Genomic DNA, 20,550 nt, shown 5'->3' on the forward strand with positions numbered 1-20,550 from the left:
TGTCATGATTACCGCCAGTTGGCAGATTCAAACTCGACCACAAAGCCATCTTTGACTCCATAAGTAATGAACAAACTCACGTAGCCAACTTTAACCATGAGAAATATTGTTGAAATTTAAACATTTTTTTTAATGTAGAGACGTCCGTCTATAGCGATCTAATGATATAATCATGATCTAGGCACGCAAGCTTAAGTGACCGATTTTCATTTCAACGTAAAGTGCTATTTGTGTGTGTGTGTATATATATATATATATATGTGTTTTTAGAGGTGGTAAAATCTAAATTGAAATTATTTTCTTTAATTACAGATTTGGTAATTATCGTTTATAAATGCCAAAAATTACCTGTTGGAATAAACCACATAGTTGCATAAGTATTTTTTTTGTGAGCTATTTTAACATTTGCTGCTTCTAAAATAAAATTTAAAACACACACACACACACACACACACACACACACACACACATTAAGATTAATATGCCAAATTCATATTTAAAATGGGATAGCTTTCTAATATACTGATCATGTATATGTAATTGATGTCCTACGGTTAACTAATTTGCATATTAGTTTGCAAAAGGACATTTCATTAATTCAATATTTGTTCTTATTTTTGCCTTAATCAATAATTATTTTTATTTTATTACATGCACTTCAATTTACGTTTTTACATCATTTATTTTGTAAATATTAATACAAAAAAGTTTAAAAAAAAAAATAAATAAATAAATTAAAAAAAAAAAATCAAGAAATAACCGCATGAAATGAATAGATAAAAAAAAAAAACTCACCTCAGTGCCTGCACCAAAATCATTTCTGAAAATTCATGAAGATTGACAAATGCTTTCAAAACTGCAATATTAAAGTCATTCCTGAAAAGAAAAGAAAAATTATCTCTGAAATAATGTGGCATAATTGTTTTTATATAGCTATGTGCAACTGTTTTTGTGATACAAAGGGAGGTAATTCAAAAATGCATCAGCAGTTTACAATGTTAAATTGAATGTAAATTGTTCCACATTGGCAATTTTCATTTGGAAAATCTTATGTGTTATGTGTCTGTTTCAATGTCTATATGTAAAAATAGTTTTATATGCAGAGAATAACTGACAAAAATATCCAATAAATATTCAAACAAATGTGATACTATGGGGGTCCTCCCTCCTGCAGTATTGGGAGGTAGGAGAGTAAGAAAAAGAAATGGGTTTATCAGATGAACAAAGGTTATAGAAAATGGGGTTAATGAAAAGATAATGAATAGAAATTTCTTCATCAAAGCACACAAAGGAGAGCTGAAGTAGTGTTAGTCAAGGTGTAGTGATGATTGGGACAAAGGTCAATATAGTTTAGAGTTAGTTTCTTTAAATTAACATAAAATATCATATTACCCCCATAAAAAATATCATGCTACACACCATGAAAAAATAGCTTTTTTTGTCTTGAATAGTCCAACTTTTTTTTTTGGGGGGGGGAGCATAAACTCTTAGAATTTTGGTACAAAGTAGTTTCTATTTTAGTTTCAAATTGGACTTACTACACATAATAACGTTATGGATATCGACAGATGTCTGTATTAACATCTGATTCTGGTTTTGTAATTTTATTTTGTAAATTTTTAATGTTAAAATCAAATTTAACAATAAATCAAATTTTGAACAAGAGAAAAACTACTTAACAAAATGCACAGATTCTCTATAAAAATAAATAAAATAAAACGAATACTCCTGCCAAAAATTGGACATAAAGACATTTTGTTTTTATATGTAAAGCATCAAAATATGTAAAAATTTCCCAGAAAGAAATTAAATAAAAAATTGTTTAATTATTTTAGTTATGACAGGTTTAATAGTTATGAAATTTCACTGAAGATTTTAGTTTTTTAATAGGAATATCAAATCTAATTAGTAGTTGTCTCCCTTTGATAATCTGTCTGAATTGGTAGATTGCTTTTTTCTTTACCATTTGATGTTCTTGAAATAAAATAACGTTTTCTATTCTTTTCATCAATTTTTTTCGTTTTGAAAAGCAGAAGTTATTCTTTTGCAGATGCTCATACAGAATGTTATTTAACCCACTCTCACCATTTTTTTTTTTTTAGAATTGGAAAAAAAGTTTTGTTTAGAAAGAAACTATATCCATTAGGTGGCAGAATGACACTAGAGGTATATTTTACTTACCGTTCACCAAGATAGTCTCCAATGGCTGTCTTATCCAATCCATCACCTTGGAAAAGAAAGCGGGCCACGTCCTCAGGAGTATTTAGCAACAAGTCGTGCTTAATTAAATATTCAATACCCTACAAGAAGAAAAAAAAACGATTTTTCATCAATGTAACTTTTCTCTTATAAGAACTCATTCTTATTAAATCAACTGGGGAATTATTTAAATTGCTTAAAGCATGTGTGCTTGGGGGGGGTGATACTGCATAATTATATTTAACAATATGGCAAATATCAACAAATAGAAATACATTTATCTTTGCCAGACTCAACCAACACCACCACTTCACGAAAAAAAACAAAAAGGAAAAAATCTGTATGATGTATGTACTCATGAAAGAAAGATATATTCCAAAAAAAATCACAAGTTGATCAAGTAGTTACATTTTTTTTATAAAGAATTTCATTTTTCAATGCTTACCTCCCCATGTTAATAATGGCATTCTAAAATCTCATAAGTTTGAATATTTGGAGTTATCACCCGTGCTCTTTTAAATAGTTTTAAAGATGTTTCAATATCATCGCTGTTCCTTTCACTACAAAATTTGATTTTCTTATTTAAGAATAAAGCTACTTGATCGATTTATGTGACTTTTGGTGTATGATATTTTCTTTCTGTCGCAAAGCTTTGTTTTACAGGGGTGGGGGTGGGGGATCTTGGACAAGTACCATGTTTTCTTTTGACAGTTTATGCAACACTTCCCCTCCTCCAATTGTGTTACGGAATTATTTCTTTTTAATTCTTCAGAATACTATTAACCAAGCATTAGAATTTCAGATTCGTACAACATATTTTAAAAAAACCAAAGAATTAAAATACATTTTTATTATTTCCTTATATACCTTCTCCACACTTGATTTTTTTTTTTTTTTTTTTGATCAGTCATTAAGCAAGAAATTTAATTTGCAATGCCTTTTCAGAATTTTGTGCAATTGAGATCATGCAATAAACTTACAAGGCAAACTGGACACCATTTCAAAAATTGAATAGCATTTCAATTTTCAATTATATGAAAATAATGAATATTTGGGAGAAGGGATTAGCCCCCCCCCAAAAAAAAAAAACAAAGAATTTAAAGTGTTTGCCAAATCCTCTAGAAATTTGAACTCCAGAAGTATAATTTTAAACAGTGCACCTACCTAAAAACTGAACACTTGACTAAAAAGAAAACAAAAAAAAGTTCTATCTAAAATTGTGCAAAATAATTTATAATGAGGTTTTAAACTATTCACATTAGCAACATTCTTTTGACACACAAAAAAAAAAAAGTTATCTTTTTAAAAAAATAACTATTTGTTCAATCAGTTCAGCAGTTTTTAAATAATACCAGATAAATCTTACAAGTTTTCTAAATTTTTTATAATCTGAAAAATCAATGAAAATTTAGAAGCATTTGTAAAAATCTGGTTAGGTTATATTTCCATGCCAAGTTTCTAACATGAGTAAAATGGATGATTAAATATTGGAAATGAATAAAACAGTGTTTAGACATTTTAATTCAATTCATTCAACATTCTGATATCTGTAGCATGGGATAAAAGCTTCTTGTGTTTAATAATTGGATTGAGGATCGGTCACCAGCCTTCACTGAAATGGCTCAAACTCTGATAACCATTACTGCATATTTCAACATAGCAAAGTCTGTCGAATATGATCAACCATATTATAGACAGCTGGAAACAGGAAAACGGAAGACAATTCCACAGGCATGCAGTTCTAAGAAAGAGGCTTTGATCATGGAATCTACGTTTCGATTTAGAACTTTTTTATAGAAAACGGAAGGTATGGTTCCCGGCATGAAAGCCAGGAACGTCCAGAAAGCAAGGAGAGGGAAACCCCTTATATCACACAATTGCTATTCATTTGGACACTCCCTTTTTATGGGGAGCTGGTCTCCACCTCCTATATGATATAGTATATCTTGGAGAAACAAAAAAAAAAAAACAAAAAAAAAAAAAAAAAAAAAAAAAAAAACTACTGCGCAGCTAAAATTGGAGAAATAAAACCAAAAAACTGCCTTAATGTGAAGTGTGGGATTTCATTCCCTCTTTGGCGTGATGTTTGACCTCATTAATTTCACGCACCTGTCACTTTAATCGTTAAATTCTAACACTTCAGTTACTCTCCCATACTGGCCGAGCGGTAAGATGTCAGGTTGTTTTCACACTTTCTTTCCCACCTTCGCCTTAAGGCTTCGGGTTCGAGCCTACCTACCTACCAAAACTTTTTCTCCCCCTTCTTTTACACACCTCCAAACACACAGGCAATGCCTGGCACCCCTGCGAGTTTAATATATAAAAGGCAAAGTGTGTGTGTTTGTATGTCTCGCAAAAACTTTCGACAGATGTGAGGAATCCTCATAAGATCGGTATCGTTTTGAAGCTCAATGTCTTGAACGACAAATATCGAAAAATTGGCCAAAAACGTTCATTCCTTCACCCTCAACTCGGCCGTTATGTACAAGAAGGAGTCGATTTTTTTGTCGACATTTTAGCAAGTCATTGTCACTGTTGCATTGACTATGCTTAATTTAGACGTTCGTGACTTCCAGTTTGCCATGGAAGACGTCACTTTTTTTTTTCACCTTCTTTTACTCCTTTGTGTTACAGGTTTGAGCCTTCCTGCCTACTTCCATTTTGAAAAAAAATTTTCTCCCCCCAAACTGCCTACTGGTGTTTTGATCCCCCCACCTCGGGTTCCTTACTACACTTCCATACACCCGGGCAACGCCGGGTATCCCCGCTAGTTACATATATTAAAAAAAAAATTTAAAAAAAAAAAAAAAAAAATTGATATATTTAATTTCTAATTTTAAATCATCCAAAATCAGAGAATAATCCAACTTTAAAGAAAAACGTTCGATACCAAATTTATGAGTTGTCAAAAACAACAATTTTCAAAAGATTGGAAATTGGATGGAATTTCAATTTGGGGCAGATTAACAACCATGTAATGTAACTTTTATACATAATTATATATATATGGATACAGATATAAATGTACATGTGGGTGTATGTGTGTTTATATTAATTTTTGTTTGCTTCTGTGTACAATGTATGTACCCGTGTTACATTTGGCACTATATCCACCTGGTTAATTATACCTATATTTATTTGTATCTATATGTATCCCACCTCTATTTCTATATATGCATGTGTATATATGTATATGTATGTATGTATGTCAGGTCATGTTACTGGTAAGGGTGCTGGAGGTAAACGTTTTGTCTGGGCTGACGTTATCCGTCTGATAGTCAGGGACCCGAACCTTGGATTAACCACTAAGGAGGCTGTCCTATCAGCAGGCGCAAAGTACTGGGACTGCTGTATTGCCATGTAACCCAGTACTACCTGCCTCATAGTCTGATCACCGGCGACTAAACTGGTTCCCCACCAGACTTGTTTGGTGAGGAGGGTGGCTAGTCTCCTTGAAGGATTAAAAACAATACCTTTCAAAGGGCGAATGAACCCTTTTTCGGGGTCAACGGCCAACTAACACCGTGTTTGTGTGTATTCGTGTGTGTGCTGAGGTGGGCAGGGCTCCCATAAGCCGTGGTGAAGGCAACCTTTCTAAGAGAAGCAAATCTCTGATTTAAAAAAACCATAAAGCGGGAGACCAGTACCTGAATTAAGCTGGTCTGCAGTTTAACTTGTTGCTGGCTATCTTGCTCTTGCTTGTTGCTGGATCTCAACATTTTGAACCGAGAGAGACTTAGCTGTTGTACAAAGCTAAGACTCTGTAACATCATCTGTGTATAGATACTCCCTCAGGCATTTGTTTATAAAAATGGTCCTGTGGCGATGGAAGTCATTTTTGGGCTCATGGACTTTAAGTGCCTGAGGGAGTGGCACTCGTCTGACTAGACGTTGCAATCATCATATATATGTATATGTATTTATTTTCCACATTTTCCCTTACATTTTTACTATTATTTTTATCTTTATTATCCTGTTAATAGTATCGCTCTCTGCTACAATTATAATCTTATATATATATATATATATATATATATATCTCATTTATTTTGAATTCATGTATATAAATATATATCTCATTTATTTTCAATTTATATATATAAATAGCTCATATTTATATATATATATACTAGCGGGGGGGGGGATACCCTGCGTTGCCCAGGTATTTAGAGGTGTGTGTGCTCGGGCGGGGGGTGTTAATCAAAACATAAGCGAAGTAAATATTTAAACAAAAAAAAAAAAAAAAGCTAAAACTTAAAAAAAAATCGAAAAAAAAAAATCTAACATAAGGCAAACGAACGATGTTAAATGTAAAAATGGGAAAAATAAAAAGAAAACGCGAATGTGATGGAAAACTAAAACAGAAAAACGAACGTTAAAACTTCTTTAAAAAATCTGAAAAATACCCCCCCAAAAAAAAAAAACACTGCCTTAAATAACTCTTTTTCAATATTAAAAAAAAAAAAAAAAAAAAAAAAAAAAAGGCACCTCACACCACGATTCGAACCCAAAACCTTTAGATAACAAGGCCGCGCTCTAAGCAACTGAGCTAAGACGATGTCGACGAAATTGGATCGTTTCTTTTTAAATTTAAACTAAATCATGTTCCGACGTCATTTGCACATGCGTAGAACCGAACTCGTCATGAGAGGATGGTTTTTGCTGACCCCTCCCCATAGAAAACTGATGATTTTAGGGTGAAGGAATTAATGTTTTTGGACAATTTTTCGATATTTGTCAGGCGAAGGTTGGAACTTTAAAATGATACCGATCTCATGAAAATCCGTGACCCGTGTCGAAAGTTTTTGCGAGACATACAAACACACATACAAAGATACACACATTTTCGCTTTTATATATATAGATAGATGTCGGAATAACTGTAATAGTCGGGGTAGAATTAATTCTCTGAACAGAAGTTTTGTGTAACTGCTGAAACTGCAGCAAAGTGCTAAGTATATTTTGTTAGTCATTATTGACATAACTATTCAATAGGATATCGAGCTCTTTATCAGTCGAAGATATATCTTAATTTAGCTCTGTTCAGATTTTGAGGTTTGTTATTCGTAACAATTAAAAATTGGCATATCTTAACACTTAAATCGCATTCAAGTAGTTATTATTGCTTCCCCGACAAAGCAGGGATCACACTTAATAATTCACTACCGTTCATCCATTCCTTTGTTTTTACTTTTCTCAATAACCATGCCTTGAATTTTTTGGAAATTTTTCACAAACATTAGTCATGGTGAAATTAAACGTTTCCAGAACAGATTTTCCGGAACAACTTTGGTTGCCTTCCTAGAGGGCTATTATAGGGGTAAAATTGCCCCCAAATCATTTGTCTGTTCGTTTGTTCGCACTTTTCTCAATAACCACGTCTTGGATTTTTAAATTCTGCAGAAACATTAGTCATGGTGAAAGTAAATTTGTCACTCGTGGAGGGGTACCCTGTATGCTTGGCTTGTTAAAGTCCTGCAAAAAAAATATTGAGCCCTTTGTGTGTGCAGAATTTGCCAGTTTTAATTGAACCTGTTCAGACTTGGATAACAAAGTTATCGTGTAAAATTATAGGTTGGAACTACGTAGCTTTTGACCTTACATATCAAATTTGGATTCTGACCTGCAGATTTCTAATTGTACTATATTATAAATATTTCTCTTAATTTGTCTATTCGTCTGTTCCACTTTTTCTTGGAAACTCCAGAACTGATGTGGCTGAAATTTTGTATAAACCTTTGTTATGATAAGGTGCAACAAACTAAGTATTATGGTATCTGCTTGATGCACAGTTTAATAGGGGTTAGTATTTCATGAAAAAAAAAAAAAAAAGACAATTTTATTCATATTCAACCATCAATTTGGCATAAAACCTTTACTCTAACTCAATGGGCTTTAACTTTTGCACATTTTTAAGACTAAAAAGTCTAGCCGGCAATATAATAACGTACCTTGCTACAGTTTATTTATAAAATTTCATAATTCAGTCCATACAATTAATAATACAGAGATATTTTTTAATTAGGACTGAAAATTCAAAATCAATGAGAAATAACTCATTTTATATAATAAAAAAAAAAGTGAAAATAAAAATTCAAAGCTTTCAGGCAGGTACAGCTAATTATTATATCACTCGTAAACTATTGATCATTATTAATTTTATAACAGCTCTTAGACATAAGGTCATAATGTGGGCCACATGTAATTCAATGCAAAGAAGGTAAAAAAACAAGTTTTAAAAAGAAAAAAAAAAAAAGTGGGAGTGGAAGTCGATTTTTTTTAAATGTAGATACCTATAAAATTATAATATCAATAAATATTTAACAAATTGCAATTTCTTGGGAGTATTTTAAAGCGTTCTTAGGGAAGATAATATTGCTCATGTCATGGTTGCGGTGTTCATCCTGGATTGGTTGGGCCGGTTCTCTCCAATATGTCCTGAACATGGCCATTCAAGGCTGCTTCCATCATGAGTGCTAGCCATTTACAATTCCAGCGACGGACCTCGTACATGTGAGAGCTTAGAATCAGTTCAGCATCTTGCTTCTTTGTCCTGAGCCAGGTTTTGAGTTGACCACAACAACGTTTCTTTTAACCTGGTGATGCTGCTGGATCGATGATTTCATGGATGAAGTCACCAAGATGTTGTTGAAAGCTTTTGGTAAGGAGAGATTTTTGGAGGAAGTGGATCCTGCAGAGAGTGCAAATTGTACTATTGGGTATAAACTGCTATCAACAAATACAGTGGATGTGGCACAGGCAGTGATCATCAAATACCTCCAGTTTGCATAGGTCACTTGTCCATATTACAGGAGAAGTAGTTATAAAGGAGAGTGGTGATGTGGATGAGGGCCTGGTAGAGTCCGACTTTGGCGTTCAAAGGTTCCGACAAAGTAATCTTCAATCAATAAGGCAAGCCTATCACAGGAATAATATTGTTACAATCTCCTATTTCAAAATTTATGTATATTCAGTAAATATATAATGACCCAAAGCTACTGAACTTTAAACAATGTTGCAGTTAAAATATGTATGCACATATGTAGCCAATAATGTTTTGTATAAATTAAAAAATGCTGTAATACAGTTCTGTTATTACTGTTATCACTCATAATCACTGGAGTTTCATTGGATAAATATTTTGGAAACAACCATACCAGTATTGTGTGTGTGTGAATGTATATATACTAAAAGTGATCTTGTCTTTGTGTGCAGAAAGGTCCCTACCAAACTGTCAATTCTCAGTGTACAGACTTGAAATTTGATATATAGAGTATTCGGACCTGTGGAACAAATTGGATTTTGTTTTTAGCATCTAAAGGGTCAAAATTGAAGAAAAAAAAAAAAAAAAAAAAAAAAATTGGAACTTTGAATAAATCCACAAAAAGTGCTTCTCTATATACTCACACAGACAAGCTCACACACATGTGTGCGTGTGTGCTAGAACTTATTCATCCAAAACGCAATGCATAATTATACATAATTTAGAAAATCTGCATTAACAGAACTGAGTGTCATAGTGAAATGAAACCAATCATCCAATAAGAAACCATAAAAATGAATTAATGAAAGTTTATTTTTTTAAAGAATATACAAATTAGTTAAACTTTGAAGTCGCTCGCATATCCATGACTAATATATCAAAAAGTTTGTTTAATGATTTTTAAATAGAAAAGGTAGGCAGTGCGACAGAAAACTTAACTTTATACACACACACACACATATATATATATATATGAGAGAAAGAAGTGTTTAAATAATTATTCACCCTCCTGAAAAGTATCAATCACCTATACTTCAAGTTGATCGCCACAGTGAAATAAGAGATTTATCCCCTTTTCCTTATTTTCCTTCACTATGACATGTAAACATTTATTTGCAATCTAATCTAGAAAAGTATTAAATGGAAAAAGCAGACGATCTCAAATTCGCTGCATTTTTAAAAATTTTTTTTTTATAATTATTTTTTAAATCGATGGATGTGTCATTGGAATAAATCGTAGCAATTCATCTCCTTCAGTACTTTTGTCCAAATTGGGAACACTGCTCCACAAAAAAAACCTAAGACACAGTCAATTGCATTGCAGTGTGAGATGGAGGTGTGGGAGGAGGGGACGTCCAATCATATTCAAACTTCCTTTCTTAAAATGTCTCTCGCTGCCACATGTCCAGAGCCGTTTCTCTTTCTGCACGCTTGCAACAGCTGGCCCATAGCAGAAATGTTTGATACATTTTAAGTTAGGAAACGAGTGAGGAGGTAGAAAGAGAAAATGGAAAGGTGTGAAGGTGGGGGTTGTTGTTTTTGGTTTTGCAGAAGTTAATTAAGTTTTGCAAAAGGGGATAGAAAAACAAAAAACATCAATGTTAGGTGCATTTTATCTCAGAAAGCCAATATCTTCAAACAGCCTAATCTGATAGCACCAGAAATACAATCCAACAATCATTTTAAAGTCATCTATTCACGGTGGAAGTCCCCAAAATGCAGGAGAGCTTTTACTCTACTAGTTTCGAGTTGGCAGCATATGAAACACCTTACTTCTCATGAAACCTGGTTCAGTTGACCATAAAAAAAAAATTCTTCCGAATTGAAGATATTGCTGATCAAGAAAATACAGTTTTTGTATGTATTTGTTAAGTCGTTTTTTACTTTTAGCTAGGCAGACACACATACAGACAACTGCCTTTTATATAACAGATTTATACAAATTATTTAAAAACTATACGTAGATGCACTATATAATTTATGTTTTGAAAAATAGCATAAATCATAAATCTGTCATTTCAAAGCTATTTTGTTCAGGTAATTTAAAAAAAAATGTATTGATAAGAAAATCTAAATAGCTCAATCGGTAGAACAGCAGACTAAAGATCTTGCAGTTTTGGTTTCAATTTCAAGTCATGGCATCGACTTTATTTGTTGGTATTATTTAAAGAAAAGTAGTTAATCTATGATATTTCGAAAGGACACAAATTTCGCAATTTATTTTTTACATTATTTTTTTTTTAAACGTCACAGACACACACAGAAGACGCCCTTAATATTACGAATGGATTAGGCTATGTAATGCATCATAAAAAATCTTTTCTGAGCTTATAATTAGCTGTGTAATTTTTATTTACGCATTTTCTAACATAACACCGTTATTGATTGCTTTCAAATATTTCGGAGTCTAACGTGTTCCAGTTTTGAAATGTCTGCAAGTATTTCTCAATTATCCACATTTCCAAGGGGGTTGAGGATTCGAACTAGTTAAATATTAAATATATAATGCATAACTTTAGTTTGATTATATGTGTATGTGTGTGTGTGTGTTTGGAAAAATACGCTTTTTCAATTACATTTCATCCTTTATAGCAACCCTTTTAGTATAGTTTTTAAATGTAAGCACAGAGCATATACAAATGAACAATAACAATGTTAACCTTTATATTTATTTATGTTTATAAAATAAATTTTTTGTAAATTTATGTTTATCTGTTCTGCCTTTATATTTTATCATCATATATAATATATAAATGAATAACAATATAACTACGTTCCAAGGTTTTATTCAATCTTACCATTCATTTGTTTCAACATATCAAAACTTCCGTACACTTTAGAGGCCCGTTTCATTACGCAGAAACCATCATAATTAGTATGTCAATTTGAATGTTTTCTTACATATACTCATCAAATAAAATTTTTTTTTATTAGTTGTAGTTTCTGTCATCCATTTGTGTATAGTGTACACGAATCAACCAGAAAAAAACTGGTGTAGACTCAAAGTCGTCTCTTTCATTTTGCTTATTTTCTTGAAACCTAATTTATCCCATTTTAGTATCAAGAATTCAACCCTAACCCGACGGTCATTAACAGTCAGAGGTAATACATCCTATGAGGCAAGTTCGGAGATGTGTCTTCTTGAAATTTTTCATAAATTTTTTTTTCTGAATTTGAGATCGACAGTTTTTATTATTTGTATCATATACAGAGTTCGTACAGATTTTCAATGCCCATTTTCAACGACTTTTCAAGACTTTTTAAAGTTTTTCAAGCCCTTCTCCAGACAAAAGCCAAATTTTCAAAACAAAATTTTATATATAAACAATGATATAATTAACCAAAAAAGTTCATTCACATTTTCAAGACATTTTCCAAGATAATTATAGAAATAAGGTCTTTTCAAGGCAAAAGTCAAAATTCAAGCCTGTGCCATGTCCACAAGGACCCATTGTGTAACGATTATAGTACTAGATAAAATTCAATTTTAAGCGACACTCATTGGGAGGTTGAAGGATCAATTCTCTGTGCAGACGATATTAAGAATACAACTGTGAATTAAGATTTCTCTCTGGTTATGGCTAACGAAACGCAAGCATGCTATACCCCCCCCCACACACACACCTGGATTAAATAAAGTATTCCATTCAAAATTACATTCTTAAGTTTGACAAAAAGATTCTAGAGTTTGATAAGGTCAGAGGTGACACTGGTCAAAACGTTGCGAAAAAAATGCAATAAAGCTGAGGTCTTAATGCCACGAAGAAATAAGATGAAAAGGGCAATGTCGGGTGTTCTTGCTGGTTTCAACATAAACGCAAACACCTATAAAAAGAATTGGAAACGGTAAAAGAATGTATTTTTATAAACAGATGTCAATCTATTAATGGGATTACTTGGCTCATCATCACCCTCATCCTTCTCCTCACCCTCATCATGAGTCATATGGTAAAGAAATTTGGTTCCTATATAAAAAGTAAGCAGGGGTGGTAGGGTGTAGAACAGGGTGGATTCTTGCATCTTGGGTACATTTCGTTACTGTCCCCTGCGTGTGTGCATGATGCAGTGGAGATGAAAAAAAAAAAGCATAAGATTGATCACAGCAGGTGACACGAAATAGTGGATTCAAATACAATTATGATAACGCAGCCATTCAATTTACAAGTTCAGCAATGAAAACTTCATTTTGAATTAAAGTGTGAGTAACAGACGGACAGCGACAAGTATATAGAGCGAATCGCACGAATCTAGAAGATTTATCAATTCAATTCACATGTTTAACAATGAAAACGATATTTCAAACTGAAGGGTGGTGCACCAACCAAGAGACAAAAATTCACAGTGATGTTAGGATACATTTAAAAAAAAAAAAGAAAAAGAAAAGCGCATTTATTTACTAACTTCATGCAGTTAAAATTTACAGTCAAGGCAGCTTTTTTACTCCCCCCCTCCCCCAAAAAAAAAAATGTGACGGGATAGGTTGGAGTTTGGTGCCACATCACGTGTTGATAAAGTTGTCAACAGAAGATGAAAAGCTGCTGCGGCTGAAGTACTGGAGCATATCGCAGAAGAAATAAAAGAGTTTCGACAGATGTAAAATATTATTATTCTTTATTAGTGTTTCGTTATTTTTATTGTTAATTCATAAGGTGAACTACTTTCTGTTCAGCAATTCTATCTTCGAAACTAAAAAAATGAAAGAGTCATATATAATATGGTTAGATCACGTTGACATACTGGCTCCCATTAGATCACTGAAGTTAAGCAACAATAAGCATGGTCCATACGAGATGGGTGACCATTTAGGTATATGAGGTGCTGTATGTACTGTGCCAGGACGTAAAAAATTTCCAAGTTTGTATCTGGGGTCACGTTTAAAATAACTGGGAGAGAAATTTCCCCCACTCTTTATCTGTGCCTAGATCAAAACGTGGATTCCATGAACAAAGCTTCTTTCTTAGAACTGCACGCCTGTGGAACTGTTCCGTCTGCCTGCTTCCCACCGGACTACAACTTGGATGTGTTCAAGTCCAATGTTAACAAATTCCTAATGAACCGCCCCCTTAAGTAAACACTTGATCAAATCTCCACACTAACGTAATGTACTTGCATTAACCCTTATCCCTGAGTGGCTTCCGGGCCTTGATAAGTGGTGATTACTGTGTAAAAAAAAAAAAAAAAAAAAAAAAAAAAAAAAAATGCACCCAATTTTCGTCAAGATGTGCATCAAGGAGAAAGAAAACCAATATAAAACCTGTGGTTTACTGTCTGCAGCAATCAATTGCATCATCTGATATTAGCAGTTGTTTCAAAAAGTGTGCATGATTCTACACAAAGCCTTCACCACTATAAACAAATTATCTGTATTGATTTCAGAACGACTTAGTTGTTGTGGAACCTCATACGCCAAAATTGATGAAAGAATCCATGTAATATATTATAATGGAAATCACTAAATTATGTGGAATTACAAAATTTTTACTCCTTTGTGAAACAAATTAAAGTTTTTTCTTTAATCCATGGATTTTCAATGAATGACTTATCTCATCGGAGGAAATGTTAATAGCAAAATAGATATGGGTTATAAATTTTTCATAAATTGAAAATAAAGTTTGAACTGGTATAAAAAGGATATTCCATGAGCCATTCATTGAAAATCGATGAATTAAGGTAAAAAAAAAAAAAAAAAACTATTTGTACTCGTTTGTCAAACAATTTTTGTTGTAATTCTACATGATTTAATTAAAAATTTCTTTATATTATTATTATTGCTCTATCTCGCATATTGAAGTCACGTGAGGATAAGGGTTAATGTGTGTATTGTAGTCATTGGGAAAGTTGTGTAGTAAAAGTAATTTGTTATAATTAGATTATCTATGAAGATGGTTGAATAAGAACTTGTTTGCATTGGATGTGAAAACTGATATTGTAGTCAGCTGGAAAGCAGACCAGCGAAACAGTTCCACAGGTGGGTAGCTCTAGGAAAGAAGCTTTGTTTATGGAATCCACATTCAGGTTTAGGCATTGATAGAGATTGGGGGAATTTATTGATAATGATTTTGGCTAGATGAGTGTTTTTGTGAAAGATTGACAAAGGGGGGGGGGCGATAGATTGGAGCTCAGTCGAACACTTACCATAAAAGTAATGATAGAGTAGAGAGACTTGCAACGTCTATTTTGTGGGAAAGAAGTTGCATTGAAGAGAAAACAGCATCACCTACTAGATTACGAAGTCGGTTTTGAACTTTGTCAAGGCAGAATAGGGTACTCTGAGAAGCTCCTGCCCACATGTGGAAACAGTACTCCATTCTAGGACGTACTTGGCTCTCATACAGAGAGAATTGCATCGGCAGGGAGATATCTACTGAAGCGGCAGAATAACCAACCATTTTTCCAGCGACCTTGGCAACGGATTTGATGTATGTGATCCATTTCAGATCAAGAGTGAAAGTCAGACCAAACAGCTTGTCTAAATATGGAGCGTCAAAGAAAGATTTAATTTCAAACATAACCATAACAGATTTTTATGAATTTACATTTTTTAAAAACTTTTGCAAAATTCTAAAAAGTCAAACTCTCCAGAACTCATTAAAATAATTGGATAAATTCAATACATAGAGAAAAAAAAAAAAAAAAAAAATGGAACCAAGTTAATAAGTAAAAAAAGGCTTGAAATATATTAAAATTACTGGAATAAAATGGCAAGAATAATGTTGCCGCCATGTCTATGAAGAGTTGGCATGCTGAAGATGAAGATAATCAGGATGAAGCAGTTAAGACTGCAAGGGAGTTCATATCATTCGGGGGGGGGGGGCATAAACTGCAAAGAGATGGAGAAAAGGGATTTAACAAAAAAAAAAAAAAAAAGTGAAAGGGTGGAGGGTGAGTGGAACGATTGCTTCACCCAAGTAAGGAAATTACTAATGGTTTCAAGAGACAGCTTCAATATCATTCTCAAATTTCTTCCTGGCCAAAAGTTTAATCCTGATAATTTTTAGGAGTCAAAGCCTCATACAACAAGTGACATAGAAAGATGAAAGAAGAAAGGCTAATAAGGAGAATATCACTTCAAAGTAAAGAGTTCATAAAAAAAAAAAAAGCATTTCAATTATACTTGGGAGAGGGTGGGAGAGAGAATAGAAAGGAACAGACAGAGAGGAAGGTGGGTAGTAAAAAAAATCTGATTTCTGGTCAGAACAATTGACATCTGTGAGAGAATTCTAGGTTCCTTCCTGTTCTTCAATTTTTTTTCACAAGTTCAGTGTGACAAGTCTGAAGATTAAGATGGTAGTAGTAGTAGCAGTAATACGACAATCGTGCTGACACACCGGTTCTCACCAGATAGATCACTGAAGTTAAGCAACGATGAGCCTGGCCAGATGGGTAACCATTTTGGAAAGCTAGACACTGTATGTAATGGGCAGAGTCGTAGAAATTCCCAGGTTGGTATCTGGGGGGGACACGTTTAATTTACTGAGGGAGATGCACCCCTGAATCAAGACAGAAAGCAACGGGAAATTACCGTCTTTAATTGTCTTCCCAAGATTACCATGTCTCTACAAGTGGGAGAGCCGTGGTCGCCGATACTGGGCAGCTGCATGTAGTAGTGGTAGCTTAACATAATAGAAGGGAGGAGTAGGTGACCGGGTAAATAAATAAAATTAAAAAAAATGTACTCCCCACGTACATTTTTCAAATTTCCTTTTAATAACCAACAGTGAGATGGGGTCCTTTTTTTCCCCTCTATTAATTTTCAGGGTTGGGGGTCATCAATTTCTAATTAAAGAATTTGAGGGAGGTGCATTCTCTAATCAATGAAATGGGGGGGGGGGTATTTCTAATTAATGAACTGGCCTGAGATACCTTTTCATACTGAATGAACTTGAGGAGAGGGGGGGATTCTTTTGTACCAAATGAACTTGACATCAAGTAATTAGTTTATTTTTGGCAGAACTTTAAAGTCAGGGTGTATTTTAAAGTAATTCTCATGTAATGCTAACTGTCATTTAAATGTAGTTGTGTTTACATTATCTGTTTTTTGCTTTTTTTTTTTTTTTTTTTTTTTTACAAACATTCAGCTGAAATAGATGTTACTCAATTTTAATATCAAACTTCTCATTGTTGATAATACAAACAAAATTTCTGTCAAAATTTGATTTTTTTTATATACGATTTGCGACATTTCATTTAATGTGAGTACTGTACTGACCTGCAGACGTTTAAATGTAATGTGAACAAACATTTCGCTGCTCAACTCCTCTCAGTCCTATTAGAAACGACCTCAAATAGTAGTCTTTTACATTCCAAGTGGCAGTATGTCTTGCTTGGGATGAAAAAAGGATGAAGTACTGTTGCCACATCTGGGCAGGAGCTGCTAGAAAGGACTTATCCTGCCTTGATAGAGTTCAAAATAGACTTTGTAGCTTTGTGAGGGGGATGTTCTTTTCTCTTCCCTGCAACCTCTTTCTCACAGAAGAGAGGTTGCGAGTTTGCTTTATCATTATTTTCATGGCAGGTGCTCGACTGAGCTCCATTCTATGGTCCCCCCCCCCTTGCCAAACTTTTACAAGAAACACCCGTCTAGCAGAAAACACTATCACTAGTTTCTCCCACTCTTTATCAGTGCCTAATCCTAAGCGTAGATTCCATAAGCAAAGCTTCTTTCTTAGAACTGCACGCCTATGGAATTGTCTTCCGTTTTCCTGCTTTCCAGCTAACTACAATATGGTTGTCTTCAAGTCTAATGTAAACAAGTTTTTGATGAGCCGTTTCTCTTAAGTTAAGAAATTTACAGAATCTTCATTACTAACGGTTACTATACTGTTCAATTTCTACTGTACACTCTTTAACCCTTATCCTCGAGTGGCCTCTTTGCCTTGATAAGTGGTGATGCCTATGTATTAAAAAAAAAAAAAGAAAAAAATGTCGAAATGTTCATATTTACTCGCCTCCCCATGTTTACTTCCAGCCTAAAGACCAAGTAGGCATTCGAAGTGTCCCTATTTACAATGCCTCCCCATGGGACAGTACGACACCAGGGTCGTTTTTTAACGTGGATAAAAGAAGCGAAAATTAAAAATTGTCTCAATTGTGCAGGATTTCTCCTCCACTGAAAATACAAAATTCAAATACAGCATTTGAAGAACAGATACTACACTCTGATCTTGGCCCGAAAGTCAAGTACATTCTAAGTGTTGCCCCATAGTTTAATGTGTCTGATATTCTTTTTTATTCTGTTAACAAATTGACAATCTTTTTTTGGATATTTAAAAAAAAAAAAAAAAAACTTTAAAATCTATATCAAAGGATAAAAAAAAAAAAAGCTTGACCCAAAAACAAATTGAAACAAGCTTTTTCTTCATTTTTTTTTTTTTTTGAGAAAAGAGATGACACCCAGAATGCATTTGACGTCCTGTTTGAATTCAATCCATGAAGAGATCCTTTATTATATTTTTATTTCTTAATTATTGATTTTTTTCCAAGAGTCCTTTTTCTTACTCCTTATTGTCCCCGAACAAGGCGCAGTGCCACTTGGACGTAAGTGGCTACTACTTGGGACCATATATAAAGCGACACTATACAGGGAGTTGAGCAACGAGATGTCGGTTCATGTCAGAACAGTTAAGGAAGCAGAAAACTGGGAGGGAATTCCAAAATTTAGCAGTTCAAGGGAAAAGTAGAAGTTTTTTTTTTGGCAACTAGTGATCTGTAGTGTAGGAGTGTGATTTCACGGCTTATCGGGTTAGCCGGGGATATTGACATCGAGGGGGGCACAAGTGCTACGAGTTTATCGGAGTACATCTCATTAGAAAACCTGCAAAATAGGTATAGGGATGCAACATTAGTGATGAGGTGGGGTTGGAGTTTGATTGACAGTGCAGGACCTGTTAGGTTTGGTGGTTGGTTGTTTTACGGCATATCAACCTTTTCCAGGTTATTTAATGCTGAATCTAGTTATTTTGAGGAACGATTTTTAATGGAGTATATTTGTTTTTTTTAAGTCGGATTCTATTAAACCCATAGTTGGGACCCTAACAGGTACTACCACTCCGGGTCAGAGTGGACCTGAGAGCAATGGCAATTAAATGGTGGCGCCACACTCCCCAAGGCCTGCAAGATGGGGCCTCACCATCGGATATAGTTTTAGGTCATATCCAGGACCTGTTAGGTTTGAGACTCTTTTCTGGACCCGGACATCGATCAATTAGCAGAAATAAAACTAATTAAAAAAAATAATTTTTTCTTTAAAAGCCATTCACTTCCACAGGATTCAAAATAGAACACACCACATTAAAACAGTATTTTATAAATTATGTTAAAATTCTGTTAAAAAAAACAAAAAAACTTATAAATATCATAAACCTTGCCCGTCAGATGTTAATGGAGGCCAGCTTGTCCTACAAGTGCAGAACAACAAGTCCATACGAAAATATAAAAACCATATTTCATAAATGTTCCTTGCCGCAGAGATTAAGTGCATCAAGAATTACCAATATCATGGACTTTAAAAAAAAAATGTAAAAATAAACATGGCAATTAAATCATTAAAAAGAAAAGTGATAAAAAAATAAATAAATAAATAAATAAAAAAAGATTAGGAGAGAGATGGAGGCACAAAGGAAATTGGAGACATGTAACCGAATGTCTTAATTGCGATAATTGAGCCCATAACGACTAGCAGTTTGTTGTCCCCATTTGCTTGTAATTTAACTCATTCAAAAAGCGGTTAATGACGCAACTTTATCACATTTAGCAGAACATTTTACGTAGCAAACGAAAGAGAAAAAGGAAATTTGGTGGACAAGATTAAAATACTTCCAAAGTTATAAATTCTAACTACAATTAATAATGAAAAGAAACTATAATAGTTATTCTTAAGATGCATTTGTTGGGCTATAATTATCTCCCTTGAATAATACTCACGTTAGAGGAAGCTCCTGGCATAAGAATTTGTAATTTCCTTTATGTGGTGAGGAATTCAAAACTAGTCTTTTAGACAAGTTAGACATCATTTGAACGGGCTTTGATATTTGACATACTTTTTAAATCCTAACGTCTTTGCATCTTAGGTTATCTGTCAGATGGAGTCGACTAACTACGGTGAAAAATCTTGACCTTTTGGCTAGGAACAATGTTTAGTATCTGTTCTGATACTACACTCCACCTTTTCAGTCCTGAATCGGTGAAAGAGAAATCCTTTTAGACAAAAGCAATTTTAATTTTTGTTCCTATCCGGAGTACTTTTTGGGGCAGTGGATTTTCTCCACATTAAAAACTGAACTTGTGTCTAACTGCCATCATGGGGAGGCAAGTAAATAGGAAAATTGTCGCATGTTATTCTGAATGACATAACACTGTATTTGCATATATTTTAATTTTTACTTCTTCAACAACAATGTGTGCATTTTATTGTCATGGGAACAATGATAATTCTCATCTAAATATCATTTCGTCATTTCGTTTGTGTATTTTTATAAATTAAATGTCTGAACAAGCTTTTTTTTTTTTTTTTTTTAATTAAATCCGGAAAAATGCCTTATTTAAAAAAAAAAAAAAAAAAAATTTGTGCTCCATTTCTTGTCTGTACT

At 33.6% G+C, this 20,550-nt stretch overlaps 1 protein-coding gene across 2 annotated transcripts in view; it reads right to left on the minus strand.

Annotated features, from left to right (window-relative positions):
• LOC145280125 (cytohesin-1-like) overlaps positions 1 to 20,550 on the minus strand; it is a 340,097-nt gene that overhangs the window by 43,878 nt on the left and 275,669 nt on the right. For both annotated transcript variants that reach the window (XM_080131884.1, XM_080131885.1), the window contains 2 exons: positions 2,182 to 2,300; positions 796 to 876 (listed from right to left, as the gene is read on the minus strand). In XM_080131884.1, coding sequence (XP_079988010.1) covers positions 796 to 876; positions 2,182 to 2,300 — 200 coding nt within the window. The remainder of the gene's footprint in view (positions 1 to 795; positions 877 to 2,181; positions 2,301 to 20,550) is intronic.

Source organism: Euprymna scolopes, chromosome 7 (genome assembly GCF_053919585.1).
Source record: "Euprymna scolopes isolate OS-2025 chromosome 7, ASM5391958v1, whole genome shotgun sequence".
Lineage (NCBI taxonomy): Eukaryota > Metazoa > Mollusca > Cephalopoda > Sepiida > Sepiolidae > Euprymna > Euprymna scolopes.